Source organism: Microplitis mediator, chromosome 5 (assembly GCF_029852145.1).
Source record: "Microplitis mediator isolate UGA2020A chromosome 5, iyMicMedi2.1, whole genome shotgun sequence".
In the NCBI taxonomy this organism is placed as follows: Eukaryota; Metazoa; Arthropoda; class Insecta; order Hymenoptera; family Braconidae; genus Microplitis; species Microplitis mediator.
The window spans coordinates 4,279,092-4,299,237 of NC_079973.1; the positions used below are offsets into that span (position 1 = coordinate 4,279,092).

The window sequence follows — 20,146 nt, forward strand, 5'->3', positions numbered from 1 at the left end:
TTTATATATTTTTTTACATTTTTCTTTATTAAATCATAAAATAAATTATTTCTCTAAAATAATTTAACACAATAATTTACTTTAATAATCCGATTTTTGATAAACCATTGATGTAAAAAATATTCATCTTAATTTTATTATTTGGTTAATTATTAATTCTAATAATTACATAAATAATAATTGAGGCTCCAGTTTATTTATACTTTTATAAAAGATCACATTTAAATATTTGATGCTCAAATATAATAGACTTAATTTCCGTGTTACTGTGGAATATAATAATAGAATAATTGTCTCTTAAGAGAACTCTGTCATTTCACTGATAGCTCCAAGAGTTTATTCCTAATTGCTGTTGATAAAACAATATGAGATCACATTGATATATTTGCTATAATTATCCCAAATACAATGGACTCAATTAAATTTAGATATAAATTTATAATTATAAATTATTAATCATTGCAATAATTGTCTCTTGAGAGAAAACTCAATCATTTTATTGATCGCTCTCAGAGTTTATTATCTGGTATTATTAACTGAGCCTCAATTATTTATTGTCTTTAAAAAAATGTATCATTAAAATATATAAAAAAATAAATTAAATAAATGATAAATATTTAACAAAAATACTGGGGTTGACTTAAATTTCTGTTAAAATTAATTCCTGGAAAATCAGTTAATTAAAGACAGAGATTTTTAACGAGGTAGGGCGAGCGGAGCTGATTACCCTCATCGTCAGCCATCGATTTCAGTATTTGTTGGCTCGATAGTACTCGCGGTCTTGGTTTTATCGTTGCAAAGTGCATCTCTTCGTTGTTCTGAGGTACAAAAAAGTTCGGTGTCCCTGGTCTTGTTTCAAAACTCTCGGTGCGCCTTTTAACTGACAGCGCGTCTTCATAAATGCTAGACTTAGGTCTTGCGAGCATGTGATTTCTAGGTACATCATACTCAGATTCATCGTAAGCCGGCCCTTTGAATTGTTGATTGTAATTCTGTGATGCCTCGAAAATAAATGGCTCAGATTGGGACCAATTATTTTTAGGATGATCGTAGACAATTTCGTCGGATGGAAATTTCCATGATGGCAACTGCAGAGCTGGGTTTAATAGATCGAGTGACTTGTATGAGGTACCGGATTCTGATCCGTTGTCAGCGATTAGACTTGACCGCTTCTGCGGCGGAGAACCGACTGGAGATTTGTTGGAAAATGAAGACATCAGCGAACTATTGATAAATTCTTTTGATATTTTTGATGAACTTGTTTTCGCTGAATTTTCTCGTAATTTTGTCTTGATGTCTGTGAAAATATTTTTTGAAGTCGCTGGAAAGAAAGGACCCAGCGAAGTTCTTACTTCGGATCTATCAATTTCATTTAAGATCATTCTGTCCTTTTTATTGATCATATCGTGAGTAACGATCACGCTTTTTTCGCTGGTATTGTCATCCAAAGGATGACCGATCCACTTATCAAAATGGTCTTCAATTGGCTGTTGGAAGCTCGATAGGCCGGAATTTCTTCGTGGGAATTTGCTATTTTCTTGGGCCTGCTGAGATGATTTATTTTTAGTTGATCCATGGGAGGAAATTGATGATGAAGATGCTGATTTTTCAACGTATCCTGAATCGCGTGATGATTTTTTTTCTTCATTACTCTTGTTGAGGTTACAGAAAAATTTATTTCCTTTTGGTTGCTTCTTTTTACCAGTCAAAAGAGACAAAAGTTTTTTGAATGAATTTTTACGCGGTAACTTCTGGTTCTTAACTGGTATCCATTCTATTTCCGTATCAGTATCGACTTCAATTGGTTTCTTCAATTTAGCTGCAACTATTTTCGGAGCAACTTTTATTTTGTTGAATGACTCTGATCTTGCTGGTGGTTTTGGTGCTACTTCTCTTTTTCTTCTCAAAACAACTTCAGGCTCAATATGTACCTCTGCCGTCACAACTTTTTGTACCGGCTGCGTTTTATATCTGAGTTCTGGTTCTTCTTCCATATCAAAATTAGAATTATCATCAATAATAAGTGTATCGTTGTGACCAACATCAACTTGCATCGACTCCTGATGTTTGCGAATAGGAGATAATTTTTCAGCGCTTTTGACTGTATCGTTGTAACCAAAATCAGTTTGCATTGACTCTTGATGTTTGCGAACAGGAGATAAAGTTCCAACCCTGTTGGGTGAATTGTTGTAACCAAAACTAGTTTGCATTGACTCTTGATGTTTGCGAACAGGAGATAAAGTTCCAGTCTTCTTGGATGAATTGTTGTAACCAAAACTAGTTTGCATTGACTCTTGATGTTTGCGAACAGGAGATAAAGTTCCAGCCCTCTTGGATGAATTGTTGTAGCGATAATTAGTTTGCATTGACTCCTGGTGCTTATGAACAGGAGGTAAAGTTCCAGCTCTCTTGGGTGAATCATTGTAAGTAAAATCAGTTCGCCTTGACTCCTGATGTTTAGAAACAGGAGGTAAAGTTCCGGCTCTCTTGGGTGAATTATTGTAACCATAGTCACTTTGCATTGACTCCTGATGATGAAGATTAGGAGATGATTTTTCCGCGCTCTTTACTGATGAATCATGAGTAAATGTACCGTTGAATGATTTTTGATTTGAAGAATTTTTAGAATCTGATTTTGAATTATTGTGTCTAGTTTTCGTTTCAGGGAAGCTCTGAAAAATTAAAAAAAAAATAATTATTAATTTTAGTCGATTAATTAATAATGATAATAATTATTTTGACAAATTTGACGTTATAAGAAATAAATATAAACAAACCTTAGATGAATGCGGAGTAAACTTTTGTTCAATAGCCGCAACCATTTTCTTGACAAATTTTCCAGTACCACCAGGTGAGTCATTGTCTTTCTTACGTGGAGATGAGTAACCCGTTTCGAAATCTCGGATTATCTTATCTAGATCTTGAACAGAGCTTACAGGTGTGATTAATGGATTAACTTCAGGTGCAGGCTCAACAGGTAAATCGACCGGTATTACTGGAGTACTTTGGCATTGAAGAGGGTACGGTGCAGCGTACCCATATCTGTAACCCGGACTCGTTGGTAGCGCAGGTGTTTCTTCATAATGATAATAGTATTTTGGAACACCCCAATAACTCGAACTCAGTGGCGGCATTTGAGTATATGGTAAAGTCTGATGATAAGATGGGATTGGGGCAGATGCTGGAGTACTTTGCTGCTGATGATAGTGAGCGTGCTGATGACTTGAGCTTGTAGGCAGCGTTTGGCCGATGTTTTGCTGGTAATTACATTGCGGCGAATGTTGATAAGCTTGAATTGGCGGAGATACTGGAGTATTATGCCGCTGCAAGCTGTAATGTGTATGCCAACAGTTTGAATTCGGTGATGCTACTGGAGAACTTTGGAACTGGGCGATATATTTTGGTGGTTGCCAACAAGCTGGACTCGGCGGTGGTGTAGCAGGTAAAGGTGGCGTTAAATACACGTTCCTCATCCATTCAGGTTGAGCCGATTTTGTTGGAGTACAAAATTGTTTTTCTTCGTAGGACATCTTAAAAAAAAAATAATTAAATAATTATTTAAATGAACAAATTTATGCTGTAGGATAGAAGTACTTGTGGTCACTGCTCTATTTTTGGACATTTAATATTTTATTTGAGCGGCTGAGGCAGCCGTTCGGCACGCACGTGGCTCGGGCGATCACCGAAGTTAAGTAGCATCGAGCATGGCCACTACTTGGCTTGGGTGACCGTTTAGCCACACGTCGGGTTCGAACGAAGGTCTCTGACCGTTAGGCGCGAGATTAAGATCCAGTGATCGGTAAAATGGGAATTTTATCGATCACTGGAGCTTTACCCAAATCGAAACTGTACTGGCTAGGTTTTCTCTGTGGTTTTCTTACGCCACTACACCTCCATTGCACAAGGAAGGTTGTAGGGCATCACCGTAATGATGCAGTACAGTATAAGCCCGTCGGGCCACAGCCGCACAATGAAAGGCAGAAAAAAAAGTAAAGCAGTTGCGACATAAAGGCAAAAAGTGTAAAAGGCCGTTACTACGGCTATATACTAGAAAAATATTTAAAATTAAAAAAAAAAAAATATTTTATTTCAATTCATGAAGTATTGAAAAAAATTCTATTTTAATACAGTAGAAAAAATTGTCTTTAAAAATTAAAAAAATTTGCGTCTTTGCGTATTTTACAAATTATTTTATTTTAAATTTCTAAGACCAAAACTGGCCCTAAAGTGGCCAAAAGCGGCACTACTCTGTTTGAAAAAATCGAAGAATGGAAAAAAGGGAAAGATAAACTTCCGGTGTAAAACGGTCCATTTGAATTTTCCGTTAAAAAAAAAAATAAATATTTCTCTAATTTATATAAATTACATAAATTAATTCAAAAACAAAAATAATTCCCAAAAAATAAATTTAAAAAAACGACCACGTGTTAGTTTTCGGTTTCCGTAAATCGTAATTAAAATAGAAAAAAATAATTATTTGTACGAAACAAATTTACAAATAATTAAGAATTAAAAAATATAAATAATCAATATTTCAATAAATAATTAAATAAATAAATACCTCTTGATTTTTCTGCATAACTGGATGATGAATATGACCATTTATCCGTGAAGACAACATCACTTTAGATCCAATAAAATAAATTTAATTAAGTCACAACACAGTAACGGTAAAATCCAAGTTCAAATATATATAGAAATATTTGATTAATTAAACTGAGCTCGTTACGCAACGGCGAACAATTTATGCGATTCGATTATTCACTTAAAACTCCGAACACTTGATATTCAAACCGTCTCTGACGACAGCAAATAGTATATGAAGACACGTAGTAACTAAATGTACCCTGTCCCTAACGTGGTTCGAAACGCTTTGAATAGTGGGGGGTATTTTTGAGCAATTGTTGTAATTTCACTTACACACCCGATGTTGTACGAAGGAGTGATACCACTTGAAAACTGAATGCTTCTAAACCAAAGGACGTCCGGCCTCTGCTATCTCCATCTCGACAGCTTTACCAAAGTGTATACTTTTGTCTTTAAGATTCCCAGTAAAATATTACTTTACTCGGTAAGTTTTAAGTTCAATGAGTATTGTACAATGTACAGTACGTATATTTGTTTAAGTAGTCAGACGAAAAGGTCTAAAGCCCTAATGAAGAATAAAGCGAACATACCTGACGCTCTTGTACTTTGCCAAATACATGAGGGCTAGACAATGACGTCAAGCTGAGATTTAGGCGACAAACTAATCCCCGTCTGACGCTGGATCGACCGTAATAAAATAATTTTAAGTAAACGGCTGTCTGTCTCTTAAAGTTACAATACTAATCATAAATCGTTAATACATATAGTAAGTTTTCCAAAGTTCAGGTAAAAATTTAAAAATTTATGAATTTTTAATGAACTCCGTACTATACATTGCTGTACTTACATACATAACATAATATTTTATTTTAAATATTTTATTACAAATGTGGGAAAAAAAAAAATATAATATACATTTTTTTTTCTCATAAATAAAATTTTATTTTTTATTGAGTCATAAATATTTCCAAGTGATCCGTATCGTCGCTTTGTGCAGACGTACAGTATACATTTTATTTCAATAAATTTTTTTTATCAATTTTGGCTTAAATATACTGATAGATTTTTATTTTTTTGGTTTAATCGATTTTAAATAAATATATAGACACGTATATATTTAAATAATTTTTTATGCGAGGGAAATTTAAATCAAAGCCCGTATATATGTATATTTGTATGTTACCAATTAGATTGATGAAAATCCAATATGTAGGACAGCGACTGGAAGTTTTCATTTATTTTCCGACCCAAGAGTTATACTGTGATAATATTGTCCAGCTTTACGTACAGGATGACAATATGTGTACCTGTGAATATTCGTATTCTCTGTTAATCCGTAACCAAACGAACCATACCTCGGATCTATTAAGTCCTATCTTGTTACCGCGGGTAATAAATTTACCCGAACTTTTAGCTCGATTTACTTGCTCGCACACGAGCTATTGTAATAATCGAGCTTTTTATTATAATTACATTATAAATTTATTTCAAGCATCGGTAACTTTCGTTTTGTTGCCATACATTAAATACTCTGCGAATTTGTATGGTTATAGTTATCAACTAAAATACCTTTAGTTCGCGTTTCCTACGGTAAATAATGAACCTCGCGTATGTAATAATACCCACACATTTGGGTGAATATGTACAGAATATCTATTCTGTTCTATTCTATTATAAATGAAGCTAATGTAGACTTTATTACGGATTAAATTTCATTACTATCCTCTTTATAAATAAAAATAGCGATTTGGAGTTTATATACAAAATTTTGATAAATATATATATTAAATTTATTCTTTTTTTATTATTCAAAATTTGAAAATTGATACGTTTTCATATTTTCCATTATTCGGATTCGTGATAATTTATTAAAAAAAAAAAAAAAACAGGATTTTTAATCAATGAGAATTATCTTTGATTTGAAAAAAATTTCGCAATTTAAAAAAAAATTTTCTTCACCTTCAAGTTTATAAAAAAATTTTTTTTTTAAATTATTGACTGCTCAATTTTTTATGGTTTAAAAAGACGGAGTATTTTGATGAGTTTACCAAAATTTGAAACATATGTAAAATTTTGAAATTATATATATATATATATAATGACTTATTTACAGATAACGATTGGATGCGAACAGTGAGGGTACGAAGAGGAGGATGAAAGTGTGACGTCAGAAAACAAAAAACTAGAGATGCTGCATAGCAGAGAATCAAGGAGGAAGAAAGCCAGTCATTGTGGCGCCGCAAAACATCGATTTACCCTGTGTACACACATACTTTACTCCAATTTCAAGGACTCAATTACGAGACAATTTTAAATCTAATGCTCGACAATTTAATTTCATTTAACGACAACGGAAATGAATGTCCTTAAAAAAAAAGTTTACTAACTCCTTTGAAATTTAATATGAATATAATGACGGGCTTAAATTTTAATAAAGAAATTTTTTTAATCACAGAATCTCAAGTTTTTCTCGATACTTAAGGAATTAACAATAACTTGGCGACGTCAGTAATTATCATAATAGTAAATATATTATGTAGTGATGAGGAGAGACTAACGTCTAGACTCATTAGAGAAAAACATTTTAAAAGTATCTTTTTATCTCCATCTATTGTATACGTAGACGTAGGTGGATATAAGTGAAGTTGAAGTATCTAACCGTAAATTTATGTGATACTCCAACTTGGGAATTTTATTCTCAAGACTCAGGTAAAAAGATCTCGATTATTCGAAGCTTATCACGCCGTGAGATAAAAGTATCAAAAGTCAGAAGAAACAAAAGAAGTTGGGGTGACCGCATGACAAAAAATATTTCTGTATATATTCATACATGTCCATGTAAAGATAAATTATTATCATCCATATTTTTTTACATACAAAATAAAAAAAAGAGAATTAATTTTAAAAAATCATGATTTTTTTTTAATTTTCATTTTTTATTAATAAATATATAACCATATATTTATTAAATCTGTTTTTTATATTCAACATAAAAAAAAAAGTTATGAAAAATTTTTGGTGTTGAAAGCTTGTAATAAATTTAAAACAACAAGTCGGTAAAATTTTGTAATATAAGCCGGATGTTTTTACCTCTGTCCTCTCTTACCCCTGTGCATTTTACAACTTGGACGTCATGACTTGCGGAGCAAATTAAATCTAGTATAGTTTGAATGCGAACAAGTACAATACGTAAATGGAGGATTGAAAACCCCCTACTACACTCCAAGTGTTCACTTGAGGTCTAGTACACCCCCACTCTTTAAAATAAATGAGATTTCAGGCATAAAATTTGACCAAGTAAACTTTTCCGCATTGACTGAGAGGTATACGGTACCATCAGTGCTAGTAATTACAGCTGTGCTCTCTATACTTTTACCACAAAAAAAGTAAATATTTAAAAGTATCCATTCATTTTGTGTGATAGTTATTATAAATATAAAGTGACAATGCTCAACAAGTTATTTAAAAAATTTCGAGCTCGCAGCAGCAAAAATAATTCTCTTCCTTTGGTTATAAAGCCGATAAAGTGTAGAAATAAATTCCGCTTTTCGAGTAAAAAAAATCAAGTGTCTTACCGAGACAAAAATAATGACGACGGTAATTTTAAAAAAATATTAAAATTTTTGTCCCCTAGAAGTGACAAAAAGACTAAAAATAACGTGAGAATAAATAATCAAGAAAGTGTTAACACAAATTATAAATATTCACAAGACTCTGGATGGGTTGAAATGACAAGAAGTTTATCGCTATCTTCGCTGATAATTGGCCATGGAAATTTCACAACATCATCGCCAGTATTCAATAGAAAAGACTTTGACGACTTTTGTATTGACAATTCAATAGGTATTGAATTAAACGATATACCAAATATCGAACACATTAAGCCACTCGAGTTATTAAACAAGAGCAATTTGAGTTATTCGACAATTGGCATCGATGAGACCGGAATTAATTTGAATTTTGAGGACAAAAACTCAACGCTGAATTTCGAAATGAATTTGATACGCGCCAATTCTGACTCGGAAATTATGCCGCTGACTGGGGATGTGAAGGACAGCGATCATGATTCAAATGAAGAATTTAGCAGTAATTGTAATAACGTTTTATCCCAGAGCTTTCCTGTTACATGCAACTCGACGCGCAGAGAATCCTGTCATAAATTATTGAAGTGCATTGTTGGGCAAATGTTCGCTATGGGATTTGACGAAAATAATGAATCTAGTGACGACACGTCTGTTTTTATTGACCAAAATTTATTCAAGAGCTTCGACCAAATGATTGTCATACCTGAGGACGATGATGACTGCGACCGGAAGCCGATGCGTGATACTCTACTGGAAATATCATCAAGACGTAAGTCATTTTTCAATGACGGAAAATTGAGCTCGCCAAAAAAAAGTCTTCAGAATAAAAGTAACGATTCAAATAATTGCAGTTATAATTTGAGTAATGATAATATTAATATCAGTTTACCCTCACCAGAAAATTACGAGTCTAATATAAAATTTGACTTATTGAAAATTTCCGAAGGCGTACCTTTGTAATGGTTTGGTTCAAAATAATACTAGAGTCATATTTTTTCAACATTTATTTTTTTTATCACTAGTGATTTTATTACCGTAGTACAAAATATTATTAATTTAAAAACTGTTACATATTATTATATTTAATTACTTATAAGTCATGACGTAAATAGTACAAATAATTTTAAAATGTTATTTTTTAAATTGTAATCGTAAATTTTTTATTTTTTAATTTATTTAAATGTAAAACAATTAATAAGGGAGAATGGGGCAAAATGGGCCCCTAAAGAAATGAGGGCTTATATGCAATATAAATGTCAGCCCATTTTGCCCCACTCTCCCTTATATAATATTTTAAGGAATTTATAAAAATATTATTATTATATTTAGTAAGAGTGTATTGAAAAATTTGATTAATGCAAAATTTCGGAAGTTGTATACAGAAAAAAAAAATTTCTTAGCGCGAAAAATTTTTACTTGTCAAGAAATTTGTTTACATTAGAAATTGGAAACAAAAATTTCTCGAGCTAGAAATTCTTACGTCAAAAAATTTTTTTTTTTCATTTTTCATAACGCAAAATTTTTCTTGCGCTTTTTTTTGTACCATTGCAACAAAAAAAAATACTAAAGTCATTTCACCATTTTTTCCAGTTATATATTTCGTTATTGCAGTACAAATCATATTATTAAAACAAAAACTGTTATTATATTTAATCCCTTATAAATCAGGACATAAACTGTGTAAATAATTTTTATTTTTAAAATTTTAATTATAAATATTTTATTTTTTAATTTATTTAAATGTAAAACAATTAGTATATGATATTGTAAGGAATTTATAAACATATTATTATTACATTTAGTACGAGTGTATTCAAAAACTTGATTAATGCAAAATTTCGGAAGCCATGCACAGAAAAAAAAAATTTCTTAGCGCGAAAAATTTTTATTTGTCAAGAAATTTTTTGCATTAGAAATTGGAAAAAAAACTTCTCGAGCGAGAAAATTTTTACAAGAAATTTTTTTTCATTTTTTATGATGCGAAATTTTTCTGTCATATATTTTATTATGTAATATATTCGATTTATTTAAATGTAAAACAATTATTATATAATTTTGTAGTGATTTAATAAAAATATGTATCTTTGTTTGTAAAACAATTTTTTTTTATTTTTATAAATAAAGCAATGAATAAACAATTAAACTTGAGTAATTACTATTCGGAGCACGTATTTAAAATGACAACAATTTCCGTCATGTAGATTGATAGCAAGATTTTTCTTCGTTAACTTTTTGCTTTTTTATTTTTTAGACTTGCGTGAGAAAAAGCTGTATGTGGCTTCTACACTTTTCGAGTGTTGAGTGGCAACTTGTATTTTAGTAGTAGTAACACGTGATTGTTGAAAAATAGTCGAGGATAATGACTTTCACAAATGGACCAGGACATTCTGCTTTTTTTTTCTTTCTTCTTTTCCAAGGTTTCACTTCCTCATTCATTATTTCCAATCTTAATCATTAACTTTCTTGAAAATTTTATCGCAACTTTTTTTTCTTTACTAGATTTTCACTTTGAAAAATTAAACTCTAAATTTTATAAGAAACGTATAAAATTAAATTTACATAATATATTTATATTTAAAATGTAAAATATATATAAAAATAAATTGTCAATTTCACGCGAAACGAAAGATTTGTGAACAGTACAAAGATATCGGTGGTAATGACGCGAGCAAACACGTTCGAAAAGTGACAGTAGTGAGTTTTATGTTACGAAATATAACATATATAATAAGAATAAGTCTACTTTTATTTTCTTTCACGACGAATTTTATTCCCCTTTTCCCCTTTATCCATCTTTTTATCTCTCCCCGATTGATGGCCTCGTTGTACGCTTGCCAACATGTCTTTGCGTTTAATGAAATTTTTTCACAAAAAAAAAAAAAAAATAAAAATAAAAATAAATAAATACTTTGCGCACAACAATCTTATTTGAATTTTTATCAGTACCTAAATTTATTAAAATTAAATGATACTGAAATTAGCCGACATCTAATAAATTTTTGATTTTTTTTTAAGACAACAAATTATCAAAAAAAAATTTTTGAAAAAATTGCGCTTTTAATTTTTAGAATTTTCTACATGTGCATATTTTTTTTTAATTGATTTGTTGAAAAAAAAAATCCGACAATTCTTAATTGTCTGCAAACTTCAAGATCATAATTTAATAATACTGGAAATAACGGACGTCTAATAAATTTTGGATTTTTTTAAAAACGACAAATTATAAAATGAGTGAGTGTAGCAGACATCAGACAAATTCGAAATTTTTAATAAATACAGTAAATAATTAATAAAATAAAATTTTTCAAAAATGCGCGTTAAAAAAATTTTGAAATTAATAAGTGAATTTTTTATAAATTTTATTTTTTTAATTATTTATTCTATTTATTAAAACTTTTAAATTTGTCTGATGTCTGCTATATTCACACTCATATGATAAAAAAAAAAAATGTTTCAAAAAATTGCACTTATAGTTTTTTAAATTTTCTACATGTGCATTTTTTTAGTTTTTTTTTTTTTTTAATTGATTTGTTGAAAAAAAATCTGAAACTTGTTAACTGTCTGCTAACTTCCGGATCATAAAATTTATCGTTAATTAATTTTTTTTCTATAAGTATGCAAATATAAATTTGAATTACAATGTGATTGTAAATAAAGTCAATTACAAAAATAAGTCAATAATTTTTTCAGTGTCAACAGATTAAATTCTATACATATATTCAATATTTATTTTGAATACCATAAATCTTTTGTGTACCAAAAAAACACCAGCCGAAATCGATCACGTACTAGTTTATTGATAACAAAAAAAAGATATTTCTTAGTAATCATTCAGAAAAAATATTTGTAAAGATATTTTTCTTAATAATAATAATATTTGAATACTTGAGTTTATTCAGGAAAAAACATTTGGAATTTATTTCTTAGTGAAATTTTTCTTTTATTAATTAAAAATGCGAGATTCTGGTGATATTGAACGTAGATCCTCTCTTGCCTAGAGTAAAGAGAGTACACGATGTCACGCAGAACTTTAATAGCTCGAGAGATAAGGGAATAAAGCGAATGATCGCAACTAAAGTGAAAGACTAAGTTTTAATTTTTACAAAATTTATAATCCGTGAGAAATAAAATGAGCGATAAAAAAAAATATACATTTTTCTTATTAATAATATAGTTATATATATATGTTATATATTTTTTTTCTTATTGTTATTCCTGTTTATTATTTCTTAAACTTTTTCCGTTATCTCACTTTTAATTTTTCATATATATATATTTATGAAAAGATGTTGCTGTGAACCTAAAAGTTTAACAATATACGTAATCCAAGTTTAAAAAAAAAAATAAATATAAACCAACGCCACATTGTCTTTGTACTCAACAATAAGTGACTTTTGTACAATGAAAATCCGGGTCACAAATCTGAAAACAAACTTGTTTTTCTGACATTCCGCTAAATTTTTCATAACACTTTTTTTATCAAAAGAAATTTCAAACAAAACCAGAGCAAAAAAAATCTGTACATTTTTTTCCTCCAGATAATCAACGCGACATTCTTCCATTATTTTTTTTTTTTTTCATTGGTAACTAAACATTAATAAGTAAAAAAAAGCTCATTGGGTAGAAAAAAAATTCTAAACTCATTTACTTTTTCCACCAACTTGTTAATGTACATATTTATATGCACATACGTGTATTCGAAGCAAAAAAATCTATACAATATGTATATAATGTAAGAAGAAAAAGTGAAGATCAGACGAGCTGTCTCATCGATCATAATCTCGATACTCACCATTCACTGGTCTGACATACGCTATAAATTATTCCTCCAGGCTCTTACGAAGCGATTTATATATCACTGAGTGTGTGTTAGATATCAAAAGCTCCGTTTAAGCTTCCTATAGTCCTTCCTTCACTTTGAGTATCCTCTAATACTACCCTGTAATATTATAACTACACATTTATCCCTCTATACCTTTAAGGAATATTATTATCTATATCTATTTTCACGACAGTTATTAATGGTCAAAATATTATCAAATAATCAATTACTATAAATAATAAATTCACTAATACATAATTGTAATTCCGGTGTTTAATTATCGTCTATAAGTCATTAAGATGATTGAATTATTAACGACAAATTGTATAGATGATTAAAAGTTCCAATGTTTTTATTTAATAAATATATATATATGTATGTATGTATTATCATTAATAATGTTTGAAATGAGTTAGGCGGCAATGAGAGTTTTAAGCATCGACCATCAACTTTAAAGTGCCTTGATATAGAAGTATACGGGGGTGAAGTTGAAAGTACGTAATAGCAAGTCATTTCAAGTTAAGTCTATTCTATTTTTTTTATCCTCTCTGTCCTTCCTTCTTGACATTTTCACCCAGATATACATTTTACAACGGCTTAATTTTGTTTTTTATATGCAATCATACTTGAAGATTTTATTTTTGCAAATATGATTCTTCAACTAAAAGGTGATTATAAAGTTTAAAGTTTCAAAGAAAATACAAATAATAACAATAATGATTGTTATTTTTTTTTGTGAGAGTATTCAATGTTATAATGGAAAGGAACCGGGGAAAACTAATGGTGGTTTAGTCTGGGAATCGAACTCAGGTCTGATATCGGGTCAACTTCTCTAATGATAAAAATAATAATAATACTGTATAAAGAGCGATGTTAAGATGGAATAACACCAGTATACGCGGTGTTAAATTGGTGTAGAAAATTCCACGGATAGAAATTAGAAAAAAAAAAAAAAAAATGTATGACATAAAAAAATATAAAAATTGAATGAATATTATCTGTAGGAAATTTAAATTTTGCTATGTATTTATTTAAATAATTATTTCATGTTACACATTTATTTTAAAATTATACAATTTTACGCCTACCATTTTAATCATTACACGGAAAAAAGAATAATACTTGAAAAATTACAGCTTTAATAGTAAAAACAATTTAAAAAAAAAAAAATTCACTAGTGGTAACTAATAAATGCAATAATAATTTTTTGGTAAATGTCTAAATTTTAATATTTGAGCCCTGAGGAAATCACAGATAGTGACGAAACGTTGGCAATAAATAAAAAATAATTACACATACATAAGTGTCCTTATTTCCCATTAATTAATTATAAGTAAAAACAATCTTTTTGAAATCAAAAGTATGAACCCTGCTGCTTATACTGTAATTTTTACAATATCTATTAATAATTACACTATGAGCTGCAATTTTTATACTTTTGAGTTCAAAAAGATTACTATTGAAACTGTAATTTTTTAACTATTCTTTTTCCTGGGCAATAATTTAATTAATTAATAAAAACACTGTTTAACTATATATAGATAAAATAATTTTAGATAAATAACAGAAAAAAATGAATATGAATAATAATATTTTTCTGGTCATGTAAATCTTATAATTAGATATATAAGTTTTTAATAATATCAATTCGGTAGTCGTCTTTAGTCACGTACATCACTGAATTTATATATTTTACTCCAGAAATTTTGAAATATTTCTAAGTATCACAACTTGAAAATTTTCTAACTTCTATTTTCAGTTGCATGAAATTTTTCTAAGTCCTATAATTTTATTTATAAAAAAAAAAAACTGTGGCCGAAAAGAGGCCGATTCAAACGTCGGCCAAATATCGGCCAATTGTCGGCTTGTTTAACATGAATACAAATTTGTCGGCCGAATTTCAGTCAAATTTTGGCCTGTTTATAGAAAATAAAATTTTTTCGGCCAAATTTAGACCTCCTTCAAGAAAAATATATGGTTTCGGCTCGATTTCGGTCAAATATTTTCACCCGGGTAGTGATCGAGTAGGTACAAATATTCACAAAGTAAAATATTTTCAACACCTACACCATTCGGACTTACCCCGGTTTTTTTTACAGTGTAACAATAATAATATTAATAATTATTATTATTTTATGTTTTTGAAAGATTAAATTGACGATTATATTTATTAAATTATCTTAGAGTGACAATTTAGATGAAAAAGTCAATTTAAAATACTTCTTTTTCTTATTAACCTGTCAAAGCAAAGTGCGAGCGATAAATTTGATAAATTTGATAGAGTTAAACGCGGAATAATAGTAAAAAGGGCTTGATGTCTAGTCTACTAGTATAGAGTTTTAACAAGAAAGCGATGAAAACTATGACCTATATCTTCTTTCTCTTATTTTAAATCTCCGGAGGTCGTGAGAGTATCGATCCTCATTGCGTTATATATGTACATCAATAGATATATACGTGCAATGTTTTTGCATTATGTGAGAATTGGAAGTTTTTTTCAAAGAACCATGTAACGCGTAAGTGCAGAATAAAGTTTTTGAGGGAATAAATATTTGACATTTCAATTGTAATTTATTTTTGAATTACTCACGTCGATTTTTGTTATGAAGATGAAACGTGTGAGTGCATTTGAAGAGAGTTTATCATGCATATACATACACTTTAAACAAATATGACTAAACCCGTCTCTTCTGGTGTTTATACAACTAAATTATGTGTACACAAACTAGTGTATTGATGTTCAAATCTTTGAGTAATTTGAATATCAAAATTTCATATTTTTTGACAAACTTTTAAGTACAACTTTAACCGTATATATATTTTGTCAACTTTACTTCTGTAATTAACCGACGAATTTATGATCGTTCAAATAATTTTTTTATTTAATTTTTTGATCAGTTAAATCATGTAAAATTAATTATAAAATTACGCGTATACTGTAAAAAATTCGCGGAGTGAATGCGGAGTGAATGAATTTTTAATTATTTACTCCCCTCGGAGTGAAATTCACTCCGGAGGAAGTTTTGAAAATATTATTAATAAACAATAACTCCACTAAATAAAATTTTACACACACACGCACACATTCGCACATACACACACCCGCACGCATACACCCGAACACACATGTGCACACATTTACACACATGCACACACACCCGAACACACACGCGCACACATTTGTACACACGCACAAACACCCGCACACATCTTCACAAACATACCGGCACACACACACACACTCGAATACACACGCGCACACATTCGCACAAACACGCTCTCGCACTTGCACACACACATACACACACACACATTGATTAATGGTTTAATATAAATTAATTTAAATGTTAAAACTCCGGACCAGAGTGAATCGGGAGTGAATGCAAAGTGAATTCGGATTGAAATTAAATCCGAATATACTCCGGATTCACTCCCGATTTTTTACAGTGTAGTTTTTTAGTAATCATTGTTAATTACATGTAATTTTTGTAAAAAAAGTTTCTCTTTTGAAATAAACTCCAAATTTAAAAAAAAATTTCTCTAATTTTATTTCAATGCTTGATAATTAAAAATATATTAATTTTAATTTGAAAATATCCAGACTCTATTAAAAATTGCTTTGATTAAAAAATCAATATCTCGTATTTCCACAGAATATTATTCCGGCTTCGCAGTTCAATCGAAAAGAAAATTGAGAAATTTTACCCGCACTTTCTCATTGATACAACAAAAAACTTGTATGACTGCACATGAAAATAGTAATTGTCCTCGTTAATTACGTTATTAATTGTACATGAATTTATTTCTACAACTCATTAATTAATAAATTAATTAATTAATTAATTAATTAATTAATTAATGACAATTGTAGCTTGTTACTGTCACATTGATTAAAATATAAATTCAAAACAATGAGTAATTATAATTTTGTAACATATTAATTTAATGTATTAATTAAAGGATAAATTAAACAATGAGTGTAATTAATTAAGAATGCAAATTATAACAAAGGAACGATTGTGTTTTATAACAAATATCTGTTAATGTTAAACTATATAGAGGAAATAAAGCTGAATAAGCTCGAGTCCTAAAACATTAAGGTCCAAAGTGTAGTATATATGCCCTGAACGACGATAAATCTTATTAAATCCACACATTCGTATTCAGCATGAAGACCAACTCGATATTTCCTTCTTGTTTTATGTATATAGAATGAATAATAGTGTGTTACAGAGGCGCTTCTCTATTATCTTTCATCAGAAATTATTTTTTTTATTTTGTAAATTTATTCACCGACGGCTTAATGACTATTTGTGAGCTTTATTTTTTTTCGAGTTATTCAAATTTATATAGTGATATATACCTTATGTGATATGACGGATATTGATAGTATGAGATAATTAATGTGGAGTAAAATGTAGAAGAAAGTTTTTTTAAAAAACTAAGTGGGAAGATAACGTGTCATATAATGCGTGACTATTTTTTGACAGGAACTTTGTCCTATGACAAGTCATTCAGTCACTTGGCTGGGGAAAATGGGTATGATAAAAATTTACTACTCTTGTTAGAATAATGATAAATGATAATCATTTTTTTTTATAACGATAATCCAACTTTTCATGGATGAAAAAAAAGCTAATACTGCTGACGTATGTAATATTAACTCATATTTTTATGTTCTCTGTTCGTTAATATTTTTTTTATTGTTTGTTGACGTACTGGGCAGTTATTAGGATAAGCGGTCATTTATATATAGACTCGTATGTTAAACTTTAGCCAATTTTGTTGATAAAAAATTGAAAAATTTTTAATTAAAAAAATTTTAATTAATTATTGAGAGTTTACTCCATGTAAAAAAAAGGCAGCTAATAATTTTAATTAAACGATTTTTATTTTTTTTTGAGAGAAAATAAATAATTAAAAATTTGAAATTTGAAATTATAAGAAAAAAAAAGTAATTAATAAATGGTTTTAGTGCAAGAAAATAAAGACGCGGTAGTTTGAATGCTTCGTCTATAATAAAAACTATAAGTTGTTAAAAAATAAGAAAACTTTTTCATTTATCCAAACTTTTTTCTTTATAGGATTTTTTTTCCCGCTTTAAATTTTTCAACGCCGAGTTTAACAAGTCTATTATTCATAAACTTTTTTTTCCTCTTATCTTTTTGATAGGCCAAAATTCACATTAAAAAAAATATATAAAAAATTTATTATACAAAAGATAAAATTTCTTTATTTTATAAATTAAAAATTAGTTTAGTATAAGAATTGTAATTTTAATAAAAAAAAAAAAATAGTATTTGCTAATGGTAAATTAAAAAAAGTGTAATGTAGTTTACGATGTCATTAAATATAAAGTCTGTTAATATTTTCTATATTATATGAAAACGCGAGTATTTTCGAAAGCGTACATCATGCTGTGCATTTATGAACACCTAGTAATTTAACGTAATAGCAATCGCTGTTAATAAAACGTTAACACTTTATAATACCCCACTAAATATTAAGTCTTGTATTTTTTTAGATTTTAATACATAATATCACCATCCATTTTAATGCATATCATTAAAGTATTAAAATAAAATGGAAATAAATTTATTTCATCCCTCTGATATTATTTTTATAATAAATTCTATAGAAAAAATATAAATATTCATTTACACAATTGAAAATAAATATCGACAAAATATATTTACCGTTTGTTTGATAAACAATATATTTAATTTGAATTTTATTCAAAGATATTTATAACATACGTATATATAGGGGAGAGAAGAGGTCAAAATAGGCTAATATTTATATGACATATAGGCACTTTTTTTCAGGGGGTCTATTTTCCCCCAACTTACTTATATGTACATCTACATAAATCGCGTTTCTAATTCCGAAAGGGCATATAATTTTTTTTTACTAGAAATTTTTTTGGAGACTTATATTAAAGTTCAAAATTTCAAAACTTTTTTGAAAGCCAAAAAGACAGGTAATTTGAGTCGCGTGTTCTGTAGACTTTTGATTTTCAGTTCGAAAATAAGTCTACCAAACAATTGGCAATAAAAAAAATCATACGTCGTTTTGGCTTTAGGAAAATTCTTGAAGCCAAAAAGGCGGATAAAAATATGACTGAAATTAAAAACGCGATTTATTAACCGTTTGTTTGATAAATAATATATTTAACGTGAAATCTATGCAAAGATATCCATATCATATATTCATATTTATATATATGAAACATGGAATGATCCTAAAATTAGCAGACAATTAACAATTTTTGAATTTTTTTCTCAACTAATTAATTACAAAAAAAAAAATCTAAAAATATGCAGATGTAGAAAATTGAAAAATCTATGAGTGCCGTTATTTGTAATTTTTTTTTTTCATGATTTATCATTTAAAAAAAAAATCCAAATCTTTAATAATTAGCCGTCGCGACGCCAGTTAATTCAATATCATAATATAGATCACCATAATGGCAGAAGTACTTAAAACGAGACTGATGTCTTGTTAAATAGCAGACAGTAACAGACAGATTTAATGTAATTCTCTTTAAAGGCATTAACTGTCTATATGTTTAATACCCTAATAGAACGTAATTACTTAAATGCGACTACAGGATCATATGGGTATTATATCATTAAAAATTTCAAAACCGAGGATCAATATTTCAACAGCTCATGAGCTGGAATTATAGTATAAGTAATTCTGCTCTATTTCCTCTTCTCCAGCTTTACTAATATTTTTTTCATCCGCTAGACAATGAAAAGTTTTAGATCAAGATGTCGCATGGATTTCTCGTCAAGGGCATACTTTAGATGATACGATTACAAATACGATTACTGCTGTACAATGATAACTTTTCTACTCAAACGAGTCCTTAGATAAAATATTTTAAATTATTTAATTCCTCGAATAATGAGAGCACGTATGCACTTAAATGTTAAATTAATTGTCGCATTAATTTTATTATTTAGTTATAAATGCCGGTGACAGAAATTCTAGACAATGAATTATAATGGCAAATGTCGTCAGTATACGGACAATTGAGATTTACGATCATATATATATGTAATGCATATGTGATAAAAAAATTATAGTCGACACGGTTAAAATATTACGTCATATAAAAAATATTGAAGCAATTATTCAATTGTTGTTT

The 20,146-nt window shown here is 28.9% G+C and overlaps 2 protein-coding genes across 5 annotated transcripts in view; both read right to left on the bottom strand.

Annotated features, from left to right (window-relative positions):
• LOC130667675 (ATP synthase membrane subunit K, mitochondrial) overlaps positions 1-20,146 on the bottom strand; it is a 55,348-nt gene that overhangs the window by 5,988 nt on the left and 29,214 nt on the right. For 2 of the 4 annotated variants that reach the window (XR_008989871.1, XR_008989870.1), the window contains one exon: positions 12,964-13,110. The exons of the other annotated variants lie outside the window; for them this stretch is intronic. The gene's annotated coding sequence lies outside the window, so the exon portion shown is untranslated. The remainder of the gene's footprint in view (positions 1-12,963; positions 13,111-20,146) is intronic. 4 annotated transcript variants of the gene reach the window in all.
• LOC130667672 (uncharacterized) lies at positions 76-5,211 on the bottom strand. The gene is made up of 3 exons (XM_057469434.1): positions 4,562-5,211; positions 2,778-3,530; positions 76-2,672 (listed from the first exon to the last, which is right to left on the bottom strand). Exons 1-3 carry the CDS (start codon positions 4,619-4,621, stop codon positions 681-683), a joined length of 2,805 nt encoding a protein of 934 aa, XP_057325417.1. The 5' UTR covers positions 4,622-5,211; the 3' UTR covers positions 76-680.